The sequence below is a fragment of the Podarcis pityusensis genome, assembly GCF_964106645.2.
Source record: "Podarcis pityusensis genome assembly, chromosome: 7".
NCBI lineage: Eukaryota > Metazoa > Chordata > Lepidosauria > Squamata > Lacertidae > Podarcis > Podarcis pityusensis.
This window is the reverse complement of record NC_138031.1, coordinates 60,628,132-60,655,568: the sequence shown is the minus strand read 5'-3', so window position 1 is coordinate 60,655,568 and position 27,437 is coordinate 60,628,132. Positions and strand designations below refer to the sequence as shown.

Genomic DNA, 27,437 nt, shown 5'->3' with positions numbered 1-27,437 from the left:
TTCCCGAGTTATTCAGCTCCACTCTGTGCTTTTCACTTGAGCCCTTTCTCAGCACAGTTTAAGAACTGCACTTTTAACAAGAATGACAGGGGCGTCCCAACTTTTTGAGATCTTTAGCCCCCTTCCTGCAACATATAACCCATTTTTTTATCTCGCTATTTTCCTTCTTTCTCCTCTTTCTCTTTTAAATTTATTTATTGATACGTATTCAAAGAGATCCAAAAAGACATACCCCTTACAAAGTATCGTTTTATACTGGTTATATATAATTTCAACACAATTCTCTCTGATTACTCCCAGGCCTCCCCCAAAATGTTTCCTGCTCCCCCACCTTCCAGTCACTATATTAAAGTCCTTCCATACAACATGGATTAAATCTTGCCCCACAGAGAAAGGTGGCAAATTCAAAAGGAAAAACTAGGAGTGCATTCAAATGTATTTTCCTTCTGACGATTCAATCACTTGATGTTGAGTCCTACCCAAGACATTTTGCACCTGAGCTGGATCCCAGAGTGGGAAGAAGAGATCTACACTTTATTCTTGCTGAACTTCATTGGGACAATTTGTATCATATGTTCTTTGGTGTTATTTTTTAAACTGTATATACAGATTTAAGTTTGACTATTGTAATTAATAAAGGTTTGTCTCATTGTTGGTGATCCAGAGTTCATCTACATACTCCGAAATGTTAAAAGCAGCCTTTTTAAGTCACAATAATTTTTGAGGTGGGATCCATCATTGCCCGTATCTTTCTGAGGTCTTGAGGCAATTAGACGTACATCTTTGAACTAATCCAGCAATTGGAATGAATTTGATCTAATCTTAAATTTGCACTTCTGTACACACGCAGGAGTAAGTAAAGGGATTTAGCACAGGATTAAGCATGTTAGTCACACATTAGTCCCATTTAAAGCAATTGGACAAATTAGTCATATACTAACAAGTCCTGTTTATTTTAGTGGAATTGATGACTAACAGTGCAGACATCTGATAGATCATACGTAGATCCTTCTGAGTTTAATGGGGCTTTCCCCAGGTAAATGGGAAGAGGACTGCAGCCTCCTTTAGTCTGGATCCAAACCATTTTGGATTTTGTGGTGCATTCCAGTTACCATGCAGCACAACAGAAAAGGTACATAAACATGTTTTGATAAATACCTCTGCATGAATAACTTATTTTAATGATGTTGAATTAAAACTGTAGAAAATAACCCTATACTCTCAAAATAGTAAGAAGAAACAATGATACCCTCCCCCCCCCATTCTATTATTAAATCTGACAAAATGAGCCAGCTATTACTAAATTATTCTGGCACCCGCAAAGCTACTTGCTTCTCAAAAACAATGTTTTTCTCATTTGATCCCAGTGCCATAGGCAATGTGGAATTTGTTTTAAGTAGGATGCAGTGGCGTAGCGTGGGGGGTGCAGGGGGGGCCGGCCGCACCGGGCGCAACATCTGGGGGGGGCGCGCTCGCACTCGCAGCTCTCTGCCCCTACTAAAATCCACGGGTCGGGGCGCAAATTACTTGCCTTGCCCCGGGTGCTGACAACCCACGCTACGCCACTGGTAGGATGTAAAACAATTCCAAAGCATTTCACATCCAGAGAAATGAAGTTGTACTGATGAGTAAGAGGTCATGATAAAATTAAATATTTACTATAACCTTGTTTATAAATATCAATGGAAAATTTGTGACTTAGGCGCTGGCCCAAACCATGGATTATTTCAGTAAGGGGCAGGGGGGAAAGTGATTTTTGTTTTTAAGCAATGTACAATAAACTTATTCATATGCAATATTGATCACATACAGAGAGAACACAGTTAAAGGCACAGTCCAGCTAAAGTAAAGCATGTTAAAGTTCAATTATGATCGCACTTGTCTTGACTTTAGCTGCCTTGTGCTATAAGCAATGGGGAATCGCTGTGTATAGCTTTAAAAGTTGTGTACTGTTATGTCATCAGAAGGCAGTTCGATAAATATAACTGCATTAACCATTTTGCATCAGGCACCCCTGATTTACTTACATGTTTACTTAAATGATTTCTTTGCTATCCCAGGGATGAAACAACAACAAAGCAATTTTTTGGCGTCAAATAGTGTTGGAAGGAGAATTGCACTGTACCTCTAAACTGTCAGATTTGTATAACAGACAAATGGGACCTGCAACAAAACGTTGCATTGGGGAGGGCTTGTATGCAGGGTTTGCTTTGGAAAGCATGTCTCTCATTTCCTTTTAGCTTCTGTCCTCAGTGCCCTCTCTTCTTGTCCTCGCTGTCTTCCACAAGTGGGTTGTGCAGTGCGACCAGCTGCAACAGACTCAAAACATGCTTACCAAGTCCACCATGGGCATCTGAATCCAGGGAGAGAAGAAGGAGCGATTGAGCTGTAGGACACCAGCATTCTTCCCTCTCCACTTTGACAGTGACTGGGTGGGCCTTGGGTGTTCCCACAAATAATTTCCCCAGGTGGTCGCAAAAAGTCAGGGAGGGGGCTTTTCTGGCCAGAGGTCTTCAGGCTAACCTTTATCCAAGCCACACTCCTTTAAACTATTTCAGAATGCAGCAAGAATGTTACTTAGGATTTAACAAGTTCTCAGATGGAAACTAAACAGCTTTGTGGTGTTTTGTTCTTTTTAATGTCATTTGCCAAGCCATAAAATGAGGTTTTCTTGATGCCTGCAAATTACACATCAAAAATCTTCAGGTTTTTTTAGGAACTCCACCAACAAAGTTTTACAGTTTGTAACAGCAGTCAGGCACACACAGTTCTCTCAGACAACAGGAGAATGACAGATTTCTTTTGTCTAATCAATAGTTTAATCAATCCCGCAAATGCCACTGTGGTAGTATGTTTTATGATGGCTAGACAGGAATCATAAGTGAAGCATTGTGCGAGAGAGAAAGAGAAAGGAGGATATTGACTCTCAGTCGCCTTTTCTTCTAATGTAGAACACAGTGATTACCTTTGAAAAAGAGATTAGAGGTTCAAAGTTCCTATATTTGAGGTTCTTTGCCCTACCACATTCACTTTAAGTTCTCGTTTCTGCACACCCAGCTCTGGAAAATGAATTGCTTACCCCCTAAAAAGCAATTAACTGCCACATTCAGTTTGTGACATGTACAACATAAATGAGCATGAGCTGCGGAAAGGACAAGCCTTCCATTATTTGCCCCTCCCTAAAAAAGCATTCACTCTCTTCATCATTACAATAAAGAATGTCTGGTATGCAAGTATGGCTGAAGCAGATCCCCACAGTTCTATTGTGAACATGAATCCTGAATTGAGATGAGGGGCTCCTGACAAAACAAAGCAGGAGGCCGGCTGGTAAATACTGTTAGGTTATTATTTATGTATTCGGGACAAATTTATTTATTTTTTTAATTTCGTTTTCAGATAGCAATACATAAGGAAGGAAATTGTACAACTTTGCACTTTAAGAGTGACCTGTGAAAAGATGTAGATCATCCTGAAAGCTATCATTCCAAACTATAATGAGTAAGCACCCGCTTTCTATAAAATGGGCAGCCCATTTGCTTACCTTCCTGGATTAGCAAATAAGTAGTAAAGTTCACCATAATGGTAGGATCCCACAATCTGTAAAGCTACTCCAAATGTATCTGTCCACACACACACACAGAGAGAGATAATACATACATTGCTGCTGCTAGCTACTTATAAACTTGGCTTGCTGATAAGTTCTCATAAATATCCAGATAGAGCATTCACTGGCTGTTTAGGTATTGTTTCTGTATCTGCCTCTTATTTCGAGTTATTAAAAATGATACCCCACACCTTAAAACTACAAGAGTTGTCAGGGAAAGCAACAAATACACCACAAATACTCTTTTCATGAATGAGAATCAAAGTACAAGTATAAGGAAGCCTGAATATATACTGGAAGGCAGTTTCAAAAGAGTGATTTTGAGCAAAGCAGTGAGAAATGAAAGGGTCTTTACCTAACCCTTTCCCTACCAGTCATTTTCTGTTCAAAAGCATCTGGACCATCCCCTAAGCAGCTCTCTGGAGATTCAGACAGGGGTTTGCCAAAGGAAGCCTGTTGGCATTTGTCCCTGATGGGTTGGAGACACTTGAGACACTTACACAATATCTTATTCTTCTAAAGGCCATTACTTGGCAACTAAGGATGAACTTACAAAATTAAATAAAAATAAAGGTCAATTGGCAGTCCTATTCCCAAATTCTATTTGGAGCTTAGATCTCTGCTTCTTGGAACTGCTGTCACCTGAGAGTTGTGTTGTAGAATTTTAAAGTCTGTGCATTTGTTAAATAAGTATTTTTATGCAGTATTGTCTGTGCAGAACACATTTTCTGTTTCTGATATAAAATTTGCACCTCTTAACAGCCTTCACGGTTTAAAGGATCATGGGGCATAGGCAATTGGTTTCTGGGGTGGTGTACTTCTTCTTGGAGCTCAATTTCTCCCCCTCTGGAGGATAGTTTCCGTGGCAAGGGGGCATGAGCAATAACACAATAAGTGCATCCACAGTGGTGGATTTATAAAGGATCGCCCCTACGCCAGTCCACTTTATTAGTTGTTCCACAATATCCCCTGATGTTCCTGCATTGCTGTCTGGCAAGTCACACTTGCTCTGTAGTGCAACCAGTGTGGGACTAAAGAAAATCCACCAACCATTTGTGGGATGAAATTCAGCAGGAAGCTACTGGTCATACACCGACTGGAAACAAAGCAGCTATGGCTGCCCCCGAACTTATGTAGGAAGAAAGAGTATTGACCATCCCGGTACTATCATAAAAACAAATCACTGTAAATGCACAATAGGAAAGACATCTGTGGTGGGGTTCTGAGAGAGTTTAAATGACTGAGAGGCAAATCAGACATGTTCTGTCTACAGTGTGTTGCTTTCAGCAGTTCTGCATTCACACTCATTTGCATTCACAAATGTGCATCTCCATCAGAACATGCACCTGAGCACTAATTCCACTGAAAGCAATGCAGGATGCGCAAAACAGCATTCATACTGGGATGGGAAAGTGGTTGCAGATCCCATTTTGAGCCATGGTTCCTGATCTAGCAAATAGTATGTGCAGGGCAAGAGATGTGCTTGCTGGAAAAATCATGTTACGGTAGTTGGATCAGGTTTGCAAACACGGGTTTGTCTGGTGGGAGGCAAAATATCCTTTTTTCACTGCCCATCTCTTCCTCCTCCTCCTGCAAAACTGCAGATTCCTCCACTTGCGTTCAAAGCATAGTCAACGCATTAGACTAAGCCACTTATTTTCATTAAGGGTTGAGAAAACAGAATCATAAGAAACATTTTTTTTTAATGGGTTGCTATGCCTACTACTAGCTCTTAACAGAAAACAATGTGATTCGAAATTCAGTGAATCATTGTATGTGACAGGGTGATGAAGATAAAACTCAGTGGGGAGGGGAATCACTGTTGTACATGTTGTCTTGCAACATACAGTGCTCACATTTATCTGGAGTTCCAACAAACTTAAATAGACCAATAGAAAGGCATGATAATGGTGTTTTTCAATGTAAAGAGAAAGCTGGCCATAGATGGAGCATCTGATACTTCAAGGATTGAGGCAGCAGCTTCCGTTCATATCCATGGGACATCCACAGTACTCCCAAATGCACTGGGAGACATAAAACATGGAAGACTATTCTAAGAAAACAGAACTGCACATTCATAAATAAAATTCATAATGTAGGTGTGAAGGCATTACAGATTTCACGGTGGGGGCAGTTTTTAGTAGGATGCTGAAAGATTCAAGTCTTGTGGATTATTTCAAATAAAAACAAAAAGTCCTGCGATCCAGTTATAGATTCCCTCACATCAAGTCTATTTCGGCCCTGAGCTATTGGACAAGTTGTATTAATAATGTTGCCATAGTTTATCTTGTGGGATATTTAAAACAACTGTAACAAATCGGGGGAGGACTTTGGTTTTTCAAATTTCAGTGGAGCCCTGTGCAAGGCCAAAATTTGGTGCCCCCCCCCAAGTGCAACATAAGTCATGACTCTGTTCATCCCATTTTTTCAGTAGCTATTAAGTACAACTAACTTAGGCTCCAACTTTAAAAATATATATATAATTCACAGTTTAATCTTCCGTATATCCAAATCTCTTCCCTTCCTACCACCATCTCAATGGTGTCTGTTTTGGCTCTCAGTGTGTAGAAGGTGAACTGCTGAGTCAGCCAGAGAAAAGTGCTTCCTAATCAACAACAGCATGGCATGATACAGTGACAATTTCATCATTAAAAAGATCACGTTTGCAGATAAAAAGGAAGATACACCTCAGAGTTCACTGGGTCCTTTCCATGCTAATGTAATTCCACAATTTTTTGCCAAAAGTAGGTACTGGACTTCCAACATTTTCCCCACAACCAAAGGAAAAGAGAAAATGCATATCTTTTTTTCATTATTAAACACAATGAGATATTTTTTTAAAATCTCACAAGGTCCTAAGTCATCAATATCTTGATGCAGTAAACCTTTCCCCCCAGGTCAACCTGTAATGTTAAAACTTTTTTGTAGTATTTCATGAGTTTTTAATTTATTTCTTCCTTAATTTTTCAAAGAGAAAGTTAACAGTTCTACCAGAATAACTAGTGGGGAAAAGGCACTACATTCCCGCCCCCCATCCTAACAGCCTGATTATCCCATGATCAGAGATTCTTTAAGCTCATCTCAATAACATTCTAAAAACACTTCTATGTTATATTTAAGAAAACAGAAATAAATTGTGTCTAGCGTTACCAGCAATACACTGGGCCTTCTGTTTCTAACAGCAACAAAGATTATGTATTGTAGCGGGGTGCGGGGCAAGATGCAACCAAAGGGATCTTTCTTTCTGATGTGTATGGTTTTTAAAAACTAAAAACAGCCTTTGAGGCCACAAATTTCAGTCGAAAAATGGCAGGAAGGAGGGGTTATGTAACTTTTCTTCCAGCTGCCTCCCCCAACTCAAAATTAACCCCAGGTGTGTTTCTCTGTACAGGAAATATTATATTGGCACCTGTATTTTTTCTTCTATGGAATGAAGGGGGGGGGGGGTTTGCAGAAAAACAGCCAGAAGGGAAATGGTTAAGCAGCCCTCCCCACATTGTTTTTTAACTGAAACTCATAAAAAAGAAGCACAGCTGTGTGTAAGGCGCAGTTCGGCACTTTGCATTCATCAAAATAAAGAGTTTTTACATTTTTTATATTTAAACAACAACCCAAAAAATACAATTAAGATCACAGTTTCTTTTAAATCTGCAATGGAAAAAATATATAATATAACGAGCCAAACAGGCACTCCTTCTATAAATATGTGTAGTTACAACGGTCAATGACAGATTCAGAGGTATCCAGTATAAAACAGATGGAGATGATCTGTTCTATAAAATATACACCCAGCGGAACACCCTTGAAAAGGCAGGTTTGCACTAGTTTAACTGGCTTCAAGGTGTGTGGAAAAAGCTGGTTTAATGGCATGGCCATGAGTCATTCCCATGCCTCCACCATCCTGAACATGCCCCTTCTCTGCCCCACTTTGTTCCGCTTAAATGCTTTGCAGGATGACCTGGCAACACATCTGGTGAAGGCATCTATCCCCAGTGTAGCAGCCCTGACTAATGCTGCCACAGTGTTGAATTTCTTGGGTCAGCTTACAATGGCCAGTGCAATGTCATAAAACATGACTTCCTAAACCTGGTATCCTCCAGATGTTTTGGACTGCAACTGTCATCAGTGCTAGCTGGGAAGGTGATACAGCTGGAGTGAATGGAATCTGTGGTCCAAAAGACCCAGAGGGTACCAGATTGGGGGAAGACTGCACTAACAGATGCTGCCCATTCTCTTAAACACTCATTTGCTTATGCAAGAGGGGGGCAGTCATACATTCTGGCTGAAGGTGGGCTTTCACATGTGCCATCGAAAATCCAAGGGAAACACAAGCCTGTCTACAGCCCAACATAGAAAGTTACCAGCATTCTTCACATACAGCTTCTCTAATACCCAACTAAAGTAACTCCTTTGGCAATGGCCAACATGAACATCCAGCACCTTAGTTCAGTGGGATTTCCTCACTAGCCTGTGGTTACAGTACGTATTACAGCCTTAGGTAGTCTAGTTCACATCCACTGGACTGATTCCACAATACACAACACGGATAAGATTCATATCAGCTTCTCTCTCCCTCTCTCTCAATTTATTTATTTGGTTTTTCAGATTATAATTTTACCGTCACATATCCAACATACAACACAGAAACAAGATTCCAAAGAATCTCCTGAACTTCCCTCCTCCGCTTTGTGGGTCCTATTGTTAATCATTTCCTCCTGCATCTTTTATAATGATCCAAATCTTTTACCTCTCCGTTGTGTTCAAAATTCACCATTAAACCACAAACATTATTCCAATCCTACTATCGATTTTAACGGTTTACAATGGCTTTTAAGATGAATTATAAATTTCCCCCATTCCTTATTAAAATTGTGGTCTTCCTGATTTCTAATTATTCCGGTCATTTTAGCCATTTCGACATAATCCATCAACTTAATCAGCTATCCTTAAAGAAGTTGGGGTGTTAAGCACAAAGAGCTTCCACATAGTCTCTGTTAAGCTGTGAACTGGATCAGGCAATGTGAAAGCAACACACCCCCATATTTCAGCTAGCTGTGAATACTTTTAAAGAATGATCTCCACCATCCAAGACAATCAGAGAACTGTCTGGTGTGAAAGCTAATGCCAAAGGGTAAGAAAGACCTTGGGTAATGATAGGCTTACACATAGGGAACTCTTCAGGTTTTCCAAGGCAGAAGACTGCTTGGTTATAGCCATCGGTTACTATTACTTGACCTTCCCTGCTGAAGGTCACATCACTGGCATATATTTTGGAAGGAAATACTAGATTGAGGCCAAAAGTGTCCACCTGGCTTATGAGCTGCATGTCTGCAGCGAATACTTTCAGCATGGTGCAGCCGCAGCTTGGTCCTTGCGCCACTGAATGCTCTATGACAGCAATGGCCCCAGAGGCCTGAGAAACAGCCACTTTCCTCGGGTCGCACAAATTAGAACAGAGTTTTTCCACCCCCTTTAATTCCCCCCGCTTAAAGTCCGCTGTCAAGCGATACAGAGCACCTGCCACTGAATCGGTCATGATTACATCATTCTGAGGCGTAGTATCCAGACCCCAAGGTAAACCGAAGGACTCGGAGATAACCAGCTTTCCCCTGCCGTTGAAGTCAAACACTTTGACAGAACGATCCCCGCTGTCCGTGACTGCAATATGGCCGTCCAGCGTGATTGTGACATCGGTCGGGTACCTGATGTCATTTCCTGCCTGCCCTCTTTCTCCAAACTGTTGTATGACGCGCCCGTTGAAACTGAACAGCTTAATCCTCTTCTTGCCGTCGTGAGCCACCGCTAGGCAGGCAGACCTCTGGCACACAGCAATCCCTGTTGGGTTGACCAGGGTTCCCCATCCTCCGAAAGACAGGTGAAATGTTAAGACCTGAGATGCTGGCATCACCACATCCTCAGCTGCTCCAACGGTCCTTCCTGAAACCGGAACACTGTTGGATGAAGAGCTCAAGATCTCCATCAGGTGCAACAATGGCAAGCAGTCGCTGGTCTCGGAAGATTTGCAAGCCCTGCGGCAGAAAGGGCACTCCAGCTTCAAACTCCGGGGATGGGCCAGTGATGTGACACACTCCAGGCACATGACATGTCCGCATGGCAAGTTCCTTGGCCGGCGCTTTTTCTGCTGGTTGTATTTTTCAAAGCACACTTTGCATTCGAGCAGACTGTTCTCTGTCTGGTCGAGCAGCTCTGTCGTGGTCTGCATACTGTCACTGGCCTTGGCAGACATTTGTGCAACTCTTAAGAGGATTGTTGCTCTGCTGGTGGTGTCCTATGCCATCTGGTCACGTGGGTGCAGTCACAAGACCCTCTTACATCAGAGAGAGAGGCCTTCGTGCAGAGTGAGTGCAGTGAACTCGACAGCGATAGTCCACAATGGCAGCATTGGTTGTAGTTTGCTGCCCCCTTGAGGAAACTTTACGATAAAGCAACAGATTCACAAGGGCACCTGCCATTCATGTATTCGCCTTCTCTTTCCAGTGTTTATTTTTAGCTTGCGTGAAAATGGGAATAAATATGCTCCTGATTCAATTGCAATATGAACCTGAATACTGGTAAGGTGCCCATCTTTACCCGTATAAATTGAATCCAGTATGTTTGGGTTTACTGTACCATTCCACTTCTCAAGGATCACTGTTCAATTAAAATCCACTAAGACAAATAAATGGTGGGGGCAAAGGCGGGGTGTAAAGTTGGTTTCAAAGGCTGTCTTCCGGACTTCAGCATGAGAAACATTTATAGATTTACTAGAGACTCTGCCCTCAGGTATAACCAAAGCCAACCATTTTGGTAGTGTTTTCTTAAAAAATAGGGATTATTAATTATTTAGAGAGAGATCAGGTACACCATTGACCTAAGGCTGCCCTTGTGGCTGACTCCTATTTATTTTGCAAATTTGCTGTCTCACTTTCTTCTAGATCTACTTATATCTAACTCTGTTCTCTTTCCTGCTGCTGGTGCTTCCTCTCCCCCAGTCGCTGCCCCCTTTTGTCCTCCTGACTTCATTCTCCTCCCATCCCCATAGAGTGGCTCCTATTGTCCAGCCCGGACAATGAGGTACAGAGCTAAGGGCCTTCTGGCGGTTCCCTCACAGCAAGAAGTGAGGTTACAGGGAACCAGGCAGAGGGCCTTCTCGGTAGTAGCGCCTGCCCTGTGGAACTCCCTCCCATCAGATGTCAAGGAAATAAACAACTGACTTTTAGAAGACATCTAAAAGCAGCCCTGTTTAGGGAAGTTTTCAATGTTTGATGTTTTATCGCATTATTATTATTATTATTATTATTATTATTATTATTATTATTATTTTCTGTTGGGAGCCGTTCAGAGTGCTTGGGGAAACCCAGCCAGATGGGAGGGTATAAATAAATTATTATTATTATTATTATTATTATTATTATTAGCCTATTCTTTTAACCGTTGCATAGCAGACAGAATATTTGTGTGGGTGTGAGTGCAGCGTGACATGTTCTGGATCGCTTCAGATATATTTTAATTGATTAAAAACACAGAGCCTCCTCTGTGTGTGTGTGTGTGTGTGTGTGTGTGTGTGTGTGTGTGTGTTTTAACAAAGCTTTTGGGAGGTTGCACAGAAGAACCCTAGCCACGCCTGTGGCACCTTAAATTCCCACCCCTTTCCCATGGACAAAAATACTATTTCCATGCCTTCCAAGGGACCTTCATAGTGGGGTTGAGTGAATAACGGTTTACCAATCAACTGTTCTTTTTCTAAAGGAAGTCCTGCCCTGCCTCATTTAAGTTGCCATTCTTGATAAAATCTCAACTTAGTTTCTCATTCAAGCCAAGTGACCATCCCAGGCCTGTTTGGCACTGTTTTCAAATGACAGGCAGCCTTCCCCCCCCCCCCTCTTGTGAATGTTCAAACTGTTTAAAAAAGAAAATAGCATGAACACCATCCTGCCCTTGACAGAATGCTTCTCCACTTTCCCGTGCAAAAGCACCCGGATGGAATACAGAGGGGGGAAAGTGCTCTCTTGCTACATGTGCCACCAGCTGCTTCTCCTGGCTGGTCCCTCTCAGTTCCCCCTCCCCAAGCAAAAGAAAGGGCTCTTGTGGCAGCAGCTGTTTCCTCAGCTGCAGGGTTTTCTTCACAGTATGGAAAAGACACTTGTAATAAAGGTATGGAATGGCAGAAGCAGAGGGAACAGCTGAATCAGAAGGGTTCATATAGACACAAGGCAATTCAGGTAATGAATGACACCAGCCATTCTGGCAACTGAACTAATAATACCTACACTGCCCTGTTCTATTGGTTTAAGCCAGTGGTTCCCAAAGGAGGCCGCTAAGAGGAAAGGGGACAGTGGGAAGGTGCCGAAGTCATTTTAAGGGGAAATCTGCAAGAACAGCACTGCTGACATACATCCGAATTTTCCTAGACATTTGACTGATTTCCGCAAGGACACTGCTGACAAATGTGGTATTCTGGATATGTCCAGATGTGTGGCAACCCTAGACTATCAGACTTTGAATAGCTAGTATCACTGGATCAAGTTGATCTATTTTAGTTTTAACTGGATTCTGAATCCAATGCCGCAATTAATCGCCACTGTTTTGAAGTTCATTGTGTTATTATCTTCCTAGTGGGATCCTTACAGGGTCTGAATAATGCTTTTTATAGGGTAGGGGGCACTGGGGATGAGTTTACGGAATCAAGTAGGTAGTGGGTCCCAAATAAATTGGGAATGCCTGGTTTAAGTGATAACTCAGTGAGGCAAAGGAGGAGTGGCTATATACCTCATGTGGTTTGATCCATTCAAGGTTTTTGAATCAGGAGCGCTTCACACTTTTATATGGCTTTCATGTTTCCTATGGCTAAACTATTTCAGGAAACCTTAGTGAAAGTACAGTAAGAGGAGCAGGCATACACACCAGGAAGCCTTGATTTGCTGCCGTTCCCCTGAAAATGCTCACTGTGTTGTCAAGTGGCTCTGCTGAGAGGCCAGCTCCCTTTGGCTCCTACACTCTCTTAACCAGTTGATCATTGTAATAATGTTGTAACTTTAGGAGCTGGTGCCTGACTTTGTTGTCTCTTCCCCACTCCCACCCTCTAGTCCTCATCCATTTCTCCTTTTGTATCAGGTGCTTTCCATTGTAATTCTGTGGGAAGAAGCTACTTTTTATGATTAAGCTTATGTCTGCTCTACTGAGAGGTTTTTTTGACTGAAGAGTGGTGTAAAAAGGTTTCAAACAAACAGAACTCTGTCTACCCTTACACATTACATGTCTGCTGTAGGAAATGCTCATGTACCCATAGCAGGTATGAATGCCATATAAAGTATGTATCTGAAGAAGTGTGCATGCACACAAAAGCTCATACCAATAAGGTGCTACTGGAAGGAATTTTTTAATTTTGTTTCGACATACTTTATGAAGCAGCTTCCACTAGGATGTGTTCACTACGCACAGACTGTACCTTGAAGCTGTCTCCATTGTAACCTACAGAAATCATATGAGTATAAAGTTTTCCACCGCTTTGCTGATAATTTACCTTCAGTATTGCTGATTTTGGTGGTGACATGTGGGGCTAGGAATTTCTCAGATATTAGGGATGAACTGATGCTGTCACAAAAGTAGTACAATCTATCTGGGTGTGTGCTTGCTTCCTCCTGCTCAACCTGTACATTTGTAAATAAAAAACGGTACAAAAAACAACAGCAACAACTCTTAACTCCAGTATGTCACCAGTATCCTTTCCTTAAATTGAAGCAGACCTTGTGAAAGGATCTCCTAAAACTGGAAAGCTGGCAATTACATAACAATACATCTCTCTGAATATAGCAATGCTATACATGTCTGCTGATGAGTATTAATATGGCTAAGGAGACTGCCTCTTCACATTATTTGAGGACTAGATAGAAAAAGGTTGAGGTTGGCAACTTTACAAAACTGTATTTATAGTGAAATAATTCAGAAGGCAAAACAGACAAAAATAATGTGACTTTTATATGGAAATTCACATAAAATGAGTTTGAAGTACAGATTTTATAAGTCAAATCTAATAGCTAGAGAATTATTCATTTTGAATAATGTTCAAATGTTCAGTAAAGAGCTGCACCCTCCCACGTTTAACAGGAAAATCTTATACATGTTTACTCTGAAGAGTTCTCCATTCAGTGGGACTTATTTCAAGGTAATTCAGTACAGACCTGCAGCCCAAGATGCTTATTATCTTTCTTGGCTATTTTAACACAAGCATGTATAGCACCTCCCAAAAGTAATCTAAACCCCACTTTTTAGGCCTCTCTGCTAAGCCATCGACTTTTTCAAGACATGTAATATCACAGGATTTGCCTGAAAGGAAAGTAAGAACAAGAAATTACTGATCTTGAGACGGACAAGTAAAGCTTGCTTTGTGTTTTGCCAGGGATAAATTTTGTTAGAGACAAAGTCTTCTTACTTGGGCCATTCATTCATTTAAGCAAGTAGAAGTTAAGCCCTCGCAACAGCCATGAATGGTCTCATTTGGATGCCATGCTAAAACAAAGTTAGCCAATGTGGCGCCCTTCAGAGGTGATGGACTACAACTCCCATCATCCCATGCTGGCTGGAGCTGATATGGGAGTTGTAGTCCTCAGTATTTGGAGAACACCACACAGGCTACCCCTGAGTCAAATAATAGTTGAGCATGATGAGAATTAGCCACATCAAGTTTAGTGTGCTCCCCTCCTTTTTCTTCTGTGTAGCCATGAGGAGTTTGGAAGCTTTCCTTTCCAGTTTAGATTTGCTGCTGCTTGTCAGGTCATCCATCCCCAGCAAACTGTGGTTAATCTAAAGACAGGTAAAATATGTTCCTTTGCCTGCACAGTTTGACTCCAAATCACGCGAGCAAAAAGGCATGCTGCATTGTTCACATATATGATAAAAGGGCTACGGGATACAAACACACACAGTGAGGCTGCATTTACAAACACTGTGATACTTGTATACAGTGATCACATTACCCTGTGTGCACATATTGTGCAGTAAGAAACCAGAGTAGGCAGCCACAGCACTCCTGGCAGTGACAAGGATAGCAGAACCAGTATTTTTATTAGGGTATAACTCCTGCATCTGCTGATAGCAGTGGAGAGAATTGTGTGACGATGTGCAGATTGCACAGGCTGGAGCCAGACTTAGATGAAACTGGAACAGCACCACCATGCTCAAATCCACAGAGCAGGCATTGTCTAAAGAAATTAGGGAGAAGCAAGATGAAGGATGCCACCTTTATGCGCAGGTTGGCAATCTGAAACATTTAAAGAGAATAAGGAATGGTCCAAGAATTTAGGTTAAATTACTAGGGCTCTGTATTGAAGGTAACCTTGCATCACAAGGAGACAGGATCTGTTAGACTAGACGTGCAGGTTCAAGTTTCTTTTCCCTAGCACAAAATAATCAGCAGAAAAAAGAAATTGGGGAAGTAATGGTTTTTGAGGGCTCTGATACATTTCTGGTGTCTATTTTCAGACTCCGCATGCCATTGGATTCTGCTTAGAAAGCAAACATTCTCAAACAGCGTCACTGTCTTTTGTCAGTGGAAAAACACCCAGTTTGCTCCTACAACGTGAATGCACGCTGGGTCTGCCACATGCATTTTGACAAAAGTCAAAACCATTGTTCAGCTGACTCACCAAATAAATGTTTCACTTCAGAATCAGGAACATAGAAGGGTGGACCTGAAAAAGAAACCAACCAATTAATAAGGAGAAATCAGACTAAGTACGGCGATAAACTCACTTTAAGAACCCTACACAAGTTTACATATGCAACCTCACCAAGGTGGCCCTCACCAAGCCAGTTTGGTGAGGGCCACTTGTACTGCCAAACCTAGTTTAGAAGGATGGGTGCAATTTATGAGAAAGTGGGAAATTGCATGGGTAAGCCTTGTACAGTGGCTTGCTCCTGATCCCTAAATATTAACCTTAATTGCATCTTTTTGCAATCAACTGGCAGTAGAAATCCACATCGCATTCTTTTAGGTTGTTATTCCTTGACCCACTATCTTGTTTTTGCATTGAATTAGGAACATAGAAAGCTGCCTTATGCTGAGCATTGTCTACAACATCTGGCAGCAGCTGTTTAGGATTTCACACAGGGCCATTTCCAGCCAGGGATTGAACCTGGGACTCTCTGCATCCCACGCAGATGCTCTACTGCTGAGCTATAACCTTCTCCATTGTATTTTAACTAGAATTTTTATAAGTTGCCTGGAGCCCAATTTTAGAATGAAAAAGTAGGCAAGTAATAATGGGGAAAATCAAATGTGCACTGGGATCACAGACCAACAGACATTTGGGAAACCTGACTTTTCAGTCTTGCTGAACATGTGCTGCCTCACAATCTCATGTTGGGCCCATGCCTGAGTTCCATAATCATCTTTAGTCACAAAAGGTCACCCTTTCCCAAGAAACCAGGCTGCATGATTTATAAGTAGGATTTTCACAATGTCAAGATGGAATTCAGTCATAATATCTTACCTTTATGTTTGCTTGGGTCATATAAACAGGTCGCTAGTAGACAATGACACCTGCTGTTCATTAGTGATAATATCAACTGGCTATAGCTAAAAAGAAAATTAAGAAGCCCAAGCACTGTGTCACTTCAGGCAGTGGATTTTAACACAATCACACAGTTCCACCTTCCCCAAGCAGTAAGACCTTCCTGGATTCAGTTCCCTTTGGAGGAGAGGGAACTTGAGTTTTACGGCCTTTTAAAAATACTTGGTTTATTTACAAAGAGATAAATGCTAACTGGAGAAAAGCAGCATTTGCACTTCTATGGAAGTAGCAGATTTGCTACTCCACTCAGTTTCTTCCTTGCAAACCTATCTGGGCATTTGTTTTCATCAAGGAAACATGCTCATTTTGGGCCATTAACAAGCAATCTCCCTAACAAAGAAAGGATTGCCCCAGTACTGTAACAAATCTCCATTGCAGGGCCACTGTAACAAAGCTCTATTATCTCCCAAAATCTAGCACAAAACTTTGACATTTGTGGGTTCATCTTTAGTGGAGCTCTGTAACAACAAAGTACAGAGTATTGTTACAGAATGGGAAATGGACAAACCTGAGCCTCTGCCTCCAGTTCACCTCTCGTAGGTCCTGCCCCACTTTTAAAACCAGAGTCCCTTAAAAGGTCAGACCTTCTGGCCTGGAAATAAGCACTTCACCCACACTCCATGTGGTCCCTTGCCTGTTGGGCTGGTGTGTGAGGCAACTGCTTTAGGCTTAACTTCAACAAGTCAGGGATTTCCATTGCTATTCCATTTACAGTCATACCTCGGGTTGAATGTGATTCAGGATGAGCGCTTTCAGGTTGCGCTCTGCGGCAACCTGGAAGTAACGGAGTGTGTTACTTCCAGGTTTTGCTGCTCGCGCATGTGCAGACGCTTAAAATGATGTCACGTGCATGTGCGGAAGCGGCAAAACGCAACCCGCCCATGTGGAGTCGCGTCTTACGTTCTATTCAGGATGCGAATGGGGCTCCAGAACGGATCCCGTTCGCATCCCGAGGTACCACTGTATTATGGAACTGGGTATTATGGAACTTGAGTAGCCTCAAGTGGCAGAGTGGCTTGTACAAGTTATTCAATGATGCCAAAGAGGAAATTATTCTTTCCTTAAAGCCAGAGGCTTTAGCAAAGGACGGAGAGTAGGTATCAACATCAACAGAGTATAAATTTCAGCGATAGTTACTAACCGTTCTCTGTCACAAGGGTTAACAGCAACTAGAGATCCCCTGTCCCAAATCGCATCGAACTTGCCAGTGATGGTGCTACAAGGAGCAGGAGAGAGGGAGGAAGCATTGCATATCAGAAGCTGTAACAACCACAGTTTTATGATCTAGACAGGAAAGACAGATGTTGCATAAAAAAGCAGTGGGGTTTTAAATTACTGCACAGAGCTCTCAGTCTGCTTAAGCAAGAGCCACCCAGATGATGCAATTGGAATTTTCATCCAGAGCATTCAATGAAGCTGAAGGTCAAAATTAACAGGCTGCATCCTGTAAACATGGGAAAGCAACCGCCCCATATGAAAGTGGCTACGCCTTCCATGAACAAAAACAAGTTCATGGAATGAACTTTTTCTGCTTTTGACTTATCCTTCCCCTTTCAGCAATCCCCTGTGTTCCACCCCACATTGTTCAAGAGGACGTCCAATCCTCCTTAGAGGCTTTTTGGGGTGTACAAAGCATGCAGGGAGCTGCTGGGATGAGGAGATGGAAACTGTCATTCCAGGAATTTCCTTAAGTTACTAAACAGAATGATGAGAGTAAAAGTAATACAATGCTATTTAAAGATCTCATGCTGAAACAAAGGAGATGATCATAATTCGGTCCACCTAATCAGTCCACTCTATTTAGGAACAAAATTGACTGATCAGAGATTTAAACCCAGCTAGGGAAATTTGACTATCAGGTCTGGGGGTGCAGGCCACATACTACTCAAGTCAAAGGTAAGTTTTACAAAGATTATGGGCAGCACCAAGAATTCTTAGCCAATAGTATTGCAATCTGTGTACATGTAACTGCACTGAAGAACTTTCAGTGTTCACAAGAGATATTTAATCTTGCAAACTGGAAATTGAATCATAATTAATTGGAAAAGATACCTCCCTGTTCTGGAAATAATGACGCATCAGCAATTACCACATTAAGATGAAAAATATGCTCTATCCAGCATATTCTGAATGTCTGTCCTTACTTCTTAGGAAATATTTGATGGGTTCAGATCAAACAGAGCTTAGTGCCATTCTAATTTGCAGAAATATTCAGAGTCATCATTTTGTTCCTACCTGCTGAAGTCAAAAATACTGCAGCAGTACAAAGAAATATTTCCAGTTGTGCTCTACAGTGAGAAATAGGGATAACATTGAGTTAGCATTATTTAAATAAAACAACAAGGCAGAAAGAACAATTAGTAAGATATTTTTATCAAAAATTAACATTAACTATTGTTTTATTTGTTAGACAACCATAAAACAATCTAATGCATGGAGTTACTTAAATCCATTTCACCTCATTTCTGCATCAGTTTGTGAATTATTTTTAGAAAAATCCACACAAACATTGTATGCATTTTTGCTGGCATTTCTCCTAAAATTCATATTTTTGTGTGCACTTTTGCAATAAATTTCTCCTAATAATGCATCCCTGTACTGTATATTATTTTTGCTAATATATACATTGCCATGCATACCTTAGCTGCCACAAACTGCACCGGGAAATTTGGAGAAATAAAATTTTTCAAAGAAGGTTGCATTTCGGTTCTTGTATCGATTAAGGGAGTGTGAATTAGGTATATTCACATTAAAATGAACATCTCCTCGATCCCCAATACATACCTTCAGTAATTTACCAGGGATGCCTGGAATGGCTTCTTCCGAAAATGAAAGTTTTTGTTCTGTGAAAAAATCCTTCAGTGCACTTTCACTGATTTCCACACCAACGACTTGGTGCCCCATGTCAGCTAACCTACATGTTGACAAGACAGCAAGTTTACTTATGCTTTATTACTGTTTTTTTTAAAACAACGACAAAGAAAAAATGGTCAAAGTCTACGTGGCTGGTGCTCTGCAGGGCCACACCTCAAGCACCAGTGTCTGAGGATAGGCAGGTATGTGCAAGGGAACCCCAACACAGGACTGTTGCTTTTTAAAGCAAAGAAGTGTACCACTGGCAGTAGGGAATTTTAAGCAGAGAAACTATGAGTGATGGTGTTCACCTCCTTTTCTGTTCTCGTGCAAGCTGCTTTTCTTTCTGAGATGCTACTTTCTAAGCTCACCTCTTTATGTACTCGCTAGTCATCTTTAGTTAGCCCCCTGGGCATTCATGAAAATGGTGCACACATCTATGACTAGGAGAAGACATGTAAAGGCAAAGAATCTCAAGACATGGGCTCTCCACGTTTCCCTGTGGAGACGGGAAGGCTCCATGTACAGAAATGCATACATACAAAGTGTGGTGGTGACATCTTCTCTGATTTAAGGACCACAATGAAATTTGGCTAAATCATTCTCTTTTAAATTTTGAAAGTCACTTCCCTATCATCTAAACCAGCTCTGTTCCTTGAAAAAAGTGTGGATGCTTGCATTATTGTCCCAACAGTGGAAGACCCTGGGATCCCAAAATTCAGTGCCCCGTTGCCTCTCACGCTCCATTCTAAATAACAGAACCTCCTGCAGTGCTCCTGGGCTCTGCACCTAGTGCGGACTCCCCTAAATCTGCCTCTCGTCCTAACATCGTGGATGTTCTTTCTGAGTGTTTGGCTATGCCTTTCAGATATAAAATGAGATGTATAACAAGCTGTGCAAGCGTCTGTGGCTTACAAAATAAAAATAAAATGAAAAGATTCATTTGGGTAAAAACTTGATTATGAACCCAACATGGACAGACCACCTTAATGCATCCCAAACCCATTTGCATCTGGATGGACTGAAGAGTCCAGCATCACAACAATTAGCCATATCCAAACTTATTCAGGTTACCATTTGTTCCAAACACCAGGCATCATACCTCTCTATGGTTGTAGAATGGTCAGCTGAGTCCTATGGATACCTGTTGAGAGCTTGGCCTGAACACTCATAATCTTGCTCATAATCTCATTCATTTCAATGGAGAATGCACAGGATTCCCTTGTGGACTGACTAGGCACAGCATTAAGGCATTTAAAATTGCAGCAGTATCTCCTCCAACTCAGTAAAGGTAAAGGGACCCCTGACCATTAGGTTCAGTCATGACCAACTCTGGGGTTGCGGCACTCATCTTGCTTTATTGGCTAAGGGAGCCGGAGTACAGCTTCCGGGTCATGTGGCCAGCATGACTAAGCTGCTTCTGGCAAACCAGAGCAGTGCATGGAAACGCCATTTACCTTCCCACCGGAGCAGTACCTATTTATCTACTTGCACTTTGACGTGCTTTCAAACTGCTAGGTTGGCAGGAGCAGGGACCGAGCAATGGGAGCTCAACCCGTCGCGGGGATTCGAACCGCCGACCTTCTGATCAGCAAGTCCTAGGCTCTGTGGTTTAACCCAGCAGAACCCCTTTAAAAAGCAAGCTACTAAGATAAAGTTTCTGAAAGCGAGAGGTGTGTCAGTTACCATTTCATTTCAATGGTTTTGCCACAAAGTGGGAAAAATATCTTCAGTCCACTCCTGCCATCGAGAAATATATCCATATACTTCTTTAGGAGACTGCAGAAGAAAAGAAATTATTTTAAGAGCATATCTTATTTTTACTGACTGAGTATACAAGTGGAACATAATCATAGCTGATGAGGGGAAAGTTTAATGCTTTAACCACTGCAACTATTGCAAAGGACAGCTTCAAACAAACAATAAATGAAACCATCCAAGTTTCTACAACTACGACTACTACGACTAATATTTAAATGCCATCCCTCTGATTGGGTCGCCCCAGCCACTCTGGGCAGCACCCAACAAAATATTAAAACATAATATTAAAAACGTAATACAACATCAGACATTAGTGCCCTTCTGCCTCTCACGCTCCATCAGACATTAAAAACGTCCCTGTGGCTGGAGAACCACAGCCAGTTGGGCAGGGTATAAAAAATAAAATAAAATAAAAATTATTATATAGGTCTGCCTTCAGATAGCTTCTAAAAATCAAATAGTTTGTTTCCTTAATATGTGATGGGAGGGTGTTTAACTGGGCAGGCGCCACTACCAAGAAGCAGAATTCTGCTTGGTTCTCTGGAACTGCCAGAAAACCCTTGGAGCTGGACCTTTGTGTCCGGGCTGAACGATGGGGCTGGAGAGGCTCCTTCAGGTATACAGAGCCAAGGCTGTTTCAGGCTTTAAAGGTCAGCACCAACACTTTGAATTGTGCTTGGAAACAAGGATTGTATTTGGGCAATTGGGCTATTAGGAGAACACATTGCAACTATACTTGGGACACTCTGGAACAGGGGTGAACACAAGCACAGGAAGGTGACTTAAACTGAGCCAGACCATTGGTTTGTTTGGCTTAGTACTGTCTACACTGACTGGCAGCCGTTTTCCAGGTTTTTAGACAGCCCTTACCCTGGATGCCAGGCATTCAACTTGGGAGCTTTATGCATGTAAAGAAGCTCCTCTACTACTGAGCTATGGGGGGGGGGGGGAGGGTTCCTACTGATAGACCTCTCCGTGGTTTGTGATAGATTGGCATGAGTTCCTGACTTCTAATCATTTAACAATAGCAACAACAAAACTTTTTATTCTTATTTTCTGAATGAGCCTGCTGATGTTATTGTTGTATAAAAAAAGGAAAAGCCGGGAGTTGATTTTTGCGCAACAGGGGTGTGTGGGGGTGTGTGTGTGTGTGTGTGTGTGAGAGAGAGAGAGATGAGAGGGAGAAAAGGAGGGAGGGAAAGGAAGGGATGTGTGATATATGAGAGAAAGAGATATACACACAGAAAGAGGCAGATATATATGTATGGCTGTGCGTATGTGTGAGAACCATGAGTATGAACACATGGGTGAGAAATGGACACACACAGAGAGAAGCAGAGATGAATGTGTGCCTATGATCTGTGGCGTGAATGTGCTGTGTACAGCATTTTACTGTGAGTGTGGTGTGGTCACATGGCATATCTTTCTCTTTCCTGGTACAGGGGATAGATAACAACAGCATCTCTCTCTCTCTCTCTCTCTCTCTGTGTGTGTGTGTGTGTGTGTGTGTGTGTGTGTGTGTGAAATCAATATCTTATGATATCCACAACTAGGACCAACAGGACATAAGGACTTCCCCCTGCAAGCATGTGGTTGTCTAGGGCTGGGGGAGAGCTGTGGTTACAAGGTTCTAATTTTGTGTTCAGCATTTTAAAAAGCAGAGACATCACCTTGCCAACAAAGGTCCGTATAGTTAAAGCCATGGTTTTCCCAGTAGTGATGTATGGATCTGAGAGCTGGACCATAAAGAAGGCTGATCGCCGAAGAATTGATGCTTTTGAATTATGGTGCTGGAGGAGACTCTTGAGAGTCCCATGGACTGCAAGAAGATCAAATGCATCCATTCTTAAGGAAATTAGCCCTGAGTGCTCACTGGAAGGACAGATCGTGAAGCTGAGGCTCCAATACTTTGGCCACCTCATGAGAAGAGAAGACTCCCTGGAAAAGACCCTGATGTTGGGAAAGATGGAGGGCACAAGGAGAAGGGGACGACAGAGGACGAGATGATTGGACAGTGTTCTCGAAGCTACAAACATGAGTCTGACCAAACTGCGGGAGACAGTGGAAGACAGGAGTGCCTGGCATGCTCTGGTCCATGGGGTCACGAAGAGTCGGACACGACTAAACGACTAAACAATAATTTTGTGTTATGCCATGCCTCCAGGGCATGGCAGCCATTTTGAGACTAGTGTCCACAGAACTTATTCAAAACTGAAGACGTTTTGGCTACAGTGCCAAAAAAGTGCCAAAAAAGTTGGAGTCCCCCTGCATCCTGTGATTCAGTGAAGCAAAAAAATCTGATTTGGATTAGTCACCTTGAATTAACAGACTTCAGAACAAATTGCCGTATTGCTCACAAACAAGTCCTCAACACAGTATTTTAAACAAGCCGTGTATGAGAGAAAGAGCCAAATACCTCTACAATTTTTATTATAAAATGGGAGGATAGAATACATACGGATGTCCTTGCTCGTTATGAAATCCAATATTGTTAGTTTCCCATTTCTGCAGCCATTCTTCTTCAGTCACTACTCTGGATTCTTGTAACTTGGCATCAGCAGAGTCATCCTTTCCAAATGTATCTGAAGAACTTTCCATGGCCCAGGCAAACTTTCTACAGAGAAAAATGAACAGCAACTACTTGTGAATCATTGATTGAATGTTCCAGCCTTCCCATTAAGCAAGGAACTTTGCACATGTTTACATGCTTCCCCACCCCTTGCTTAAGTTCATAAAATAAAGTTTATGGAATGTCTGTAAAATATTGCATTGCACAATCTGCAAAGAAGGATCATTTGTACCATATAACAATAGCTTCTTAAAGCACAGCCTGAGTCTTCTTCCTAGAATGTGCCTTTCGAAGCAAAATACATTGTTTGAAAGTCCTGCACAATACTCTAAAGTCCTGAGAAGTGGGGCTGATGTTTTTATGATGTCAGGTAACCGACAGGTGGTTTCTTGCATATGCAGGAAGTGAGTGGCACTATTTTGCTTCCAAGCAAACATTAGAAGTCGGGCGTCAGAGGGAACAATGGGGACTTGCAGCAAAATGTTGCATTACATCCCCAACAGCCTTATAGTGCTGTTTAGGGTTCATGGGAGGGCGACACACCTCTTTTTCTTCTTCCTCACCCTCCTGAAACCACCTCATTTCATTCAACTGGCAACCTCAACATTCCATGGCTCAACTGCCCTCACCCTTCCATAGGTCCTAGTAGTTTACTGAATATACAGTAAGTCCTTTTTGGACTATTTTTTGACATTAAAAAAACCTGCTTGCTACTTGCAAATGTTATAAGATTTTTAAGGTCTTAAATATATAATAAATGTTCATAAACGTACCAACCAAGCACATACATAGATCAGCACAAGAAGACGGACCTAAAACCATTTTTGACTCCCAAACTGACCAAATGTTTTCTCTGCAAGGAGGGAGGGGGTCAGGGAACCTTCCCATTGTTACAGGAATTTAGTAATCACCATTTCAAAGGGTGACACACCACCAGGAAAGGCAATCAGATAAGGCATTATCAGATAACCTGACAGACAGGAAAAACAACAACATTCAAATTTCTGTTGTAGACCGCCTTTTCTGTGATGTAGGTATGATGTTTGAGGGGGGTGGTCTTGGGTTACACCCCTTCTGTGATGTATGCATGATGTATGGAGGGGTGGTCTTGAGCTCCAGGTCAGGGAATTTAAAATGTCTATATAAGGGCAGGCACACCTTTGTTTGGGGTCCTCCTCCTTTCCTGCGTGTTGCAACAGATCAATAAAGATCAGGCTTACTAGCTGCTTTGCTTCTCAATATTATCTGGTTGGCCTCTGTTATTTTTTCCTACCAATAGGGAACCCATGTAAGGACTCTATACGGGCTCTTGGACACCCCATATGGGTAGAAGGGCAGATTTTGTTTACAACAGAAATAAGTCCCCCAAATTCAGAAATCACTACAGGGAGGTCCTGCTTCAGTTCTGAACTGACGCACACACATGGGTGTAGCCAGAATTTATGCTGGGGGGGGCAGGCTTTGTGTTAGGGGGGAGGCAGAACCTCAGTTGGTTAAGTATTTTGCATTGATTTACGTGATGGGTGGAGGCAGCTGCCCCTCCCTGCCCCCCCCCTTGGCCATGACCATGTACACACATCCAACTTCATTATAAGAAGGAATGATGGCGGTAGTGATAGTGACTGACTTGACTTGAAAGACGGAGGGACTATAAACTTATCGCTGCCTTTGACGATGGACAACTGGATGAGCCCAGGGAAACTCTATTACTTGTCCCTAGGAACTGGCAAGCACAGGTTCAATTATCAATAAGCATTATGCTGTCACAAGGCTGCACATGACATTTATCCATTTGGGGATTGGGGGCAAAAGTAGAGTTTCTGGTGACCCCAAATATAGGAGCTGACTCCTAGGGGCAGTGGGGCTTTTGGCCCCCCACAATAAAATATTTGAGGGGCCTGGGCCCCCAAAGAGTTGATGGGCATTGCCATTCAAATGGCGTGTCATGTGATCAATCATTCAGGGCCCCCACAATATTCAAGTTGTTTTTTTTTTTTTTTTTTAATGATATTTATTAAAATTTTCAAAAATACAGAAAGTAAAGATTAAAGTACATTCAAAGCCTTATTTTCATACATCCACTTTCCGGGACTCCCCCCTTCCCCCACCCCTACCATATTCCCCTTTCATATTGTTGGCTCCACAAGCTCTCCGTTCTAATTGAAACTTAATTTGTTTAGACCATTATTCGAATTTAAAATTTATACACTCCTCATCAATACCCTTAATAAAAGACAAAAGTTCTCTCCCCAGGGCCCACCCCATTTTCATTCCACAATTTCCCTTTTTTTAATGATAAGGACACCCCACACAATAGAAATATAAGAAATAAGAAATAAAAAGTATAATAGATAAAAAAGAGCCAATTCAGAAAAAAAAAGTTGACAAGCCTTTGGATTTTAGTTCTCCCCCCCCTGTCCCCGGTTTAATTTCCCCCTGACCACCAAACCATGTTATCCGCCTGGAATTCTTAAAGTCCATAAATCACCTATTTCCCCCAACTCCTTGCTGGCTTTTCCTTTTTATAGTTATTTTTTAAGACATTTAACTTCAGATCTTTAATAAAACTCCCCCCATTGTTCTTTCCAAGTTGTAGTCCAATTTCCTCTTGTTCCGCTGCTAAAACGTTCTAATTCAGAAGTTTAGTAACTCTGCAGGGATTATTGTTATTCAGGAACAAAAACTTGCGTTCAGTCCCTTCCTTTCTTCAATAGAAAATTCTATTGTCTCCTTTAGCTGAACACCCTGTAGACAAAATATTATTTCCGTTTTGCAGCTTTCCCAGAAGATAACCAGTCCTGTAAAATTCCAATGGTATTTTTCCACTTATGACCATCTTTGTAATGTCCCGAAACTCCTCTAGGGGGATTGTTGTAACTTTGTTTTCTCTAGTCCAAAAGTCCGATTGTTATCCATGTTTTCGCCATTTTGTATCCAAGTTTTAACGAGTTATAGCAAATTGTAACAAATTTAACCAGCAAAGTTCTCATAATAAAATCCTCTCTGCTTTCCGACTTTGACAGCTACTTTGACAGCTGTCAAAATCTCCGACTCTTTTCACCAGGCTCTCTCTTCAATCACCCCGGTTCCCTGGGGGGGGGGGTTACGTTTCCCTTCTCCCTCAATTCTTCCTCCAGCACAGTTCTTGTAGTTCCCCATCGTGGAATTCTTAGTTTTTATCAGCAATACAAATCTTTTTGGACCTTGGTTTCCCCGTCCTTGTTTTGGAAGGTTTACAGTAAGGAGGGGGACTGACTTCCTTTTTGGATCCCCCCCCCGCTCGTGTCCAATCCGAAAAAAAAATTCTTTTTTTTCTCCTTTTGAACCCGGTTTCCAAATTACTCACGGGTTATTGTTAAGAAGTCCGAATTTTCAATGGAAGAAGTCAGCGCTCTCCGCCGGATGGCATGCGGCTTCGCTCGGCAGGGATAGCAGAGGACTCAAAGCACCACGCTTCTCCCCGGCACCCGATCCGTAGCCTTTAAAAAGGCTCCTTCACGAGTCGGGAGGGCGCTAGCGGTGCCAGCCGAGTCTCCATGTCCACGGCCTCCGTGGCCGTGGTTTTTAAGGGTCCCCGCATCGCCGGTGCGGTAGGACCCAGCCCCTGCCGAGCAGGCTCCCTCCGGAGCTCGGAGGGAGTCCGCCATTCGGCGATGGCGCCAACCCGGAAGTCCCCCCACAATATTCAAGTTGGCACCCCTGACCCCAAAATAGTTTTGTTGTTTTTTTTTTAAAAAAAGGAAAATGCCACGAAATAAACTAAACCACATCTAAGTGCTGAGGGAAGAAGCAATGCCACGCTCAGGTGTGGAGAACTTCTGCTTCACCATAACACAACTGAGGGAGTTCTCCGGACAGAAAAACAACCACCACCACAATAATTTATTAAAAAATTAACCTTCACGGGGCAGGACGGCCCAGTCCAGGTGAGGGAGGGGCTTCGCCGGCTGCCGGGTTCACAGTCAGCAACCCTGGGAGAGCAACACCTGCTTGCGCCGCGGCTGCCTCCGTCTCTGCGCGCTCGCGCTCTCTCTCCGCCTCTCCGCGCGGCGCGGAAAGGAAACGGGAGCCTGGCTAC

At 42.3% G+C, this 27,437-nt stretch overlaps 2 protein-coding genes and 1 long non-coding RNA gene across 3 annotated transcripts in view; 1 reads left to right on the top strand and 2 right to left on the bottom strand.

The window, feature by feature from the left end:
- Window positions 1-1,526: 1,526 nt before the first annotated feature.
- Window positions 1,527-27,437, top strand: part of LOC308482307 — a 200,547-nt gene continuing 174,636 nt past the window's right edge. The window contains exon 1 of the long non-coding RNA XR_013989195.1: window positions 1,527-1,568. This is a non-coding gene — a long non-coding RNA (uncharacterized lncRNA). The remainder of the gene's footprint in view (window positions 1,569-27,437) is intronic.
- NHLRC1 (NHL repeat containing E3 ubiquitin protein ligase 1) lies at window positions 2,616-10,388 on the bottom strand. The gene has a single exon (XM_081015305.1). It carries the CDS (start codon window positions 9,849-9,851, stop codon window positions 8,649-8,651), a length of 1,203 nt encoding a protein of 400 aa, XP_080871431.1. The 5' UTR covers window positions 9,852-10,388; the 3' UTR covers window positions 2,616-8,648.
- TPMT (thiopurine S-methyltransferase) lies at window positions 13,562-27,422 on the bottom strand. The gene is made up of 9 exons (XM_081015321.1): window positions 27,258-27,422; window positions 23,249-23,404; window positions 20,716-20,808; window positions 18,961-19,090; window positions 18,412-18,464; window positions 17,318-17,392; window positions 16,096-16,181; window positions 15,250-15,294; window positions 13,562-13,930 (listed from the first exon to the last, which is right to left on the bottom strand). Exons 2-9 carry the CDS (start codon window positions 23,386-23,388, stop codon window positions 13,818-13,820), a joined length of 735 nt encoding a protein of 244 aa, XP_080871447.1. The 5' UTR covers window positions 23,389-23,404; window positions 27,258-27,422; the 3' UTR covers window positions 13,562-13,817.

Coding starts and splice junctions, on each gene's coding strand:
- TPMT (XM_081015321.1), bottom strand. CDS start 23,388: ATGGAAAGTTCTTCAGATACATTTGGAAAGGATGACTCTGCTGATGCC. Junction 20,809..23,248: donor CATAACGAGCAAGGACATCC/GTATGTATTCTA, acceptor TTTCTTCTGCAG/TCTCCTAAAGAAGTATATGG. Junction 13,931..15,249: donor TGAAGTGAAACATTTATTTG/GTGAGTCAGCTG, acceptor CTTTCCTTTCAG/GCAAATCCTGTGATATTACA.
- NHLRC1 (XM_081015305.1), bottom strand. CDS start 9,851: ATGTCTGCCAAGGCCAGTGACAGTATGCAGACCACGACAGAGCTGCTC.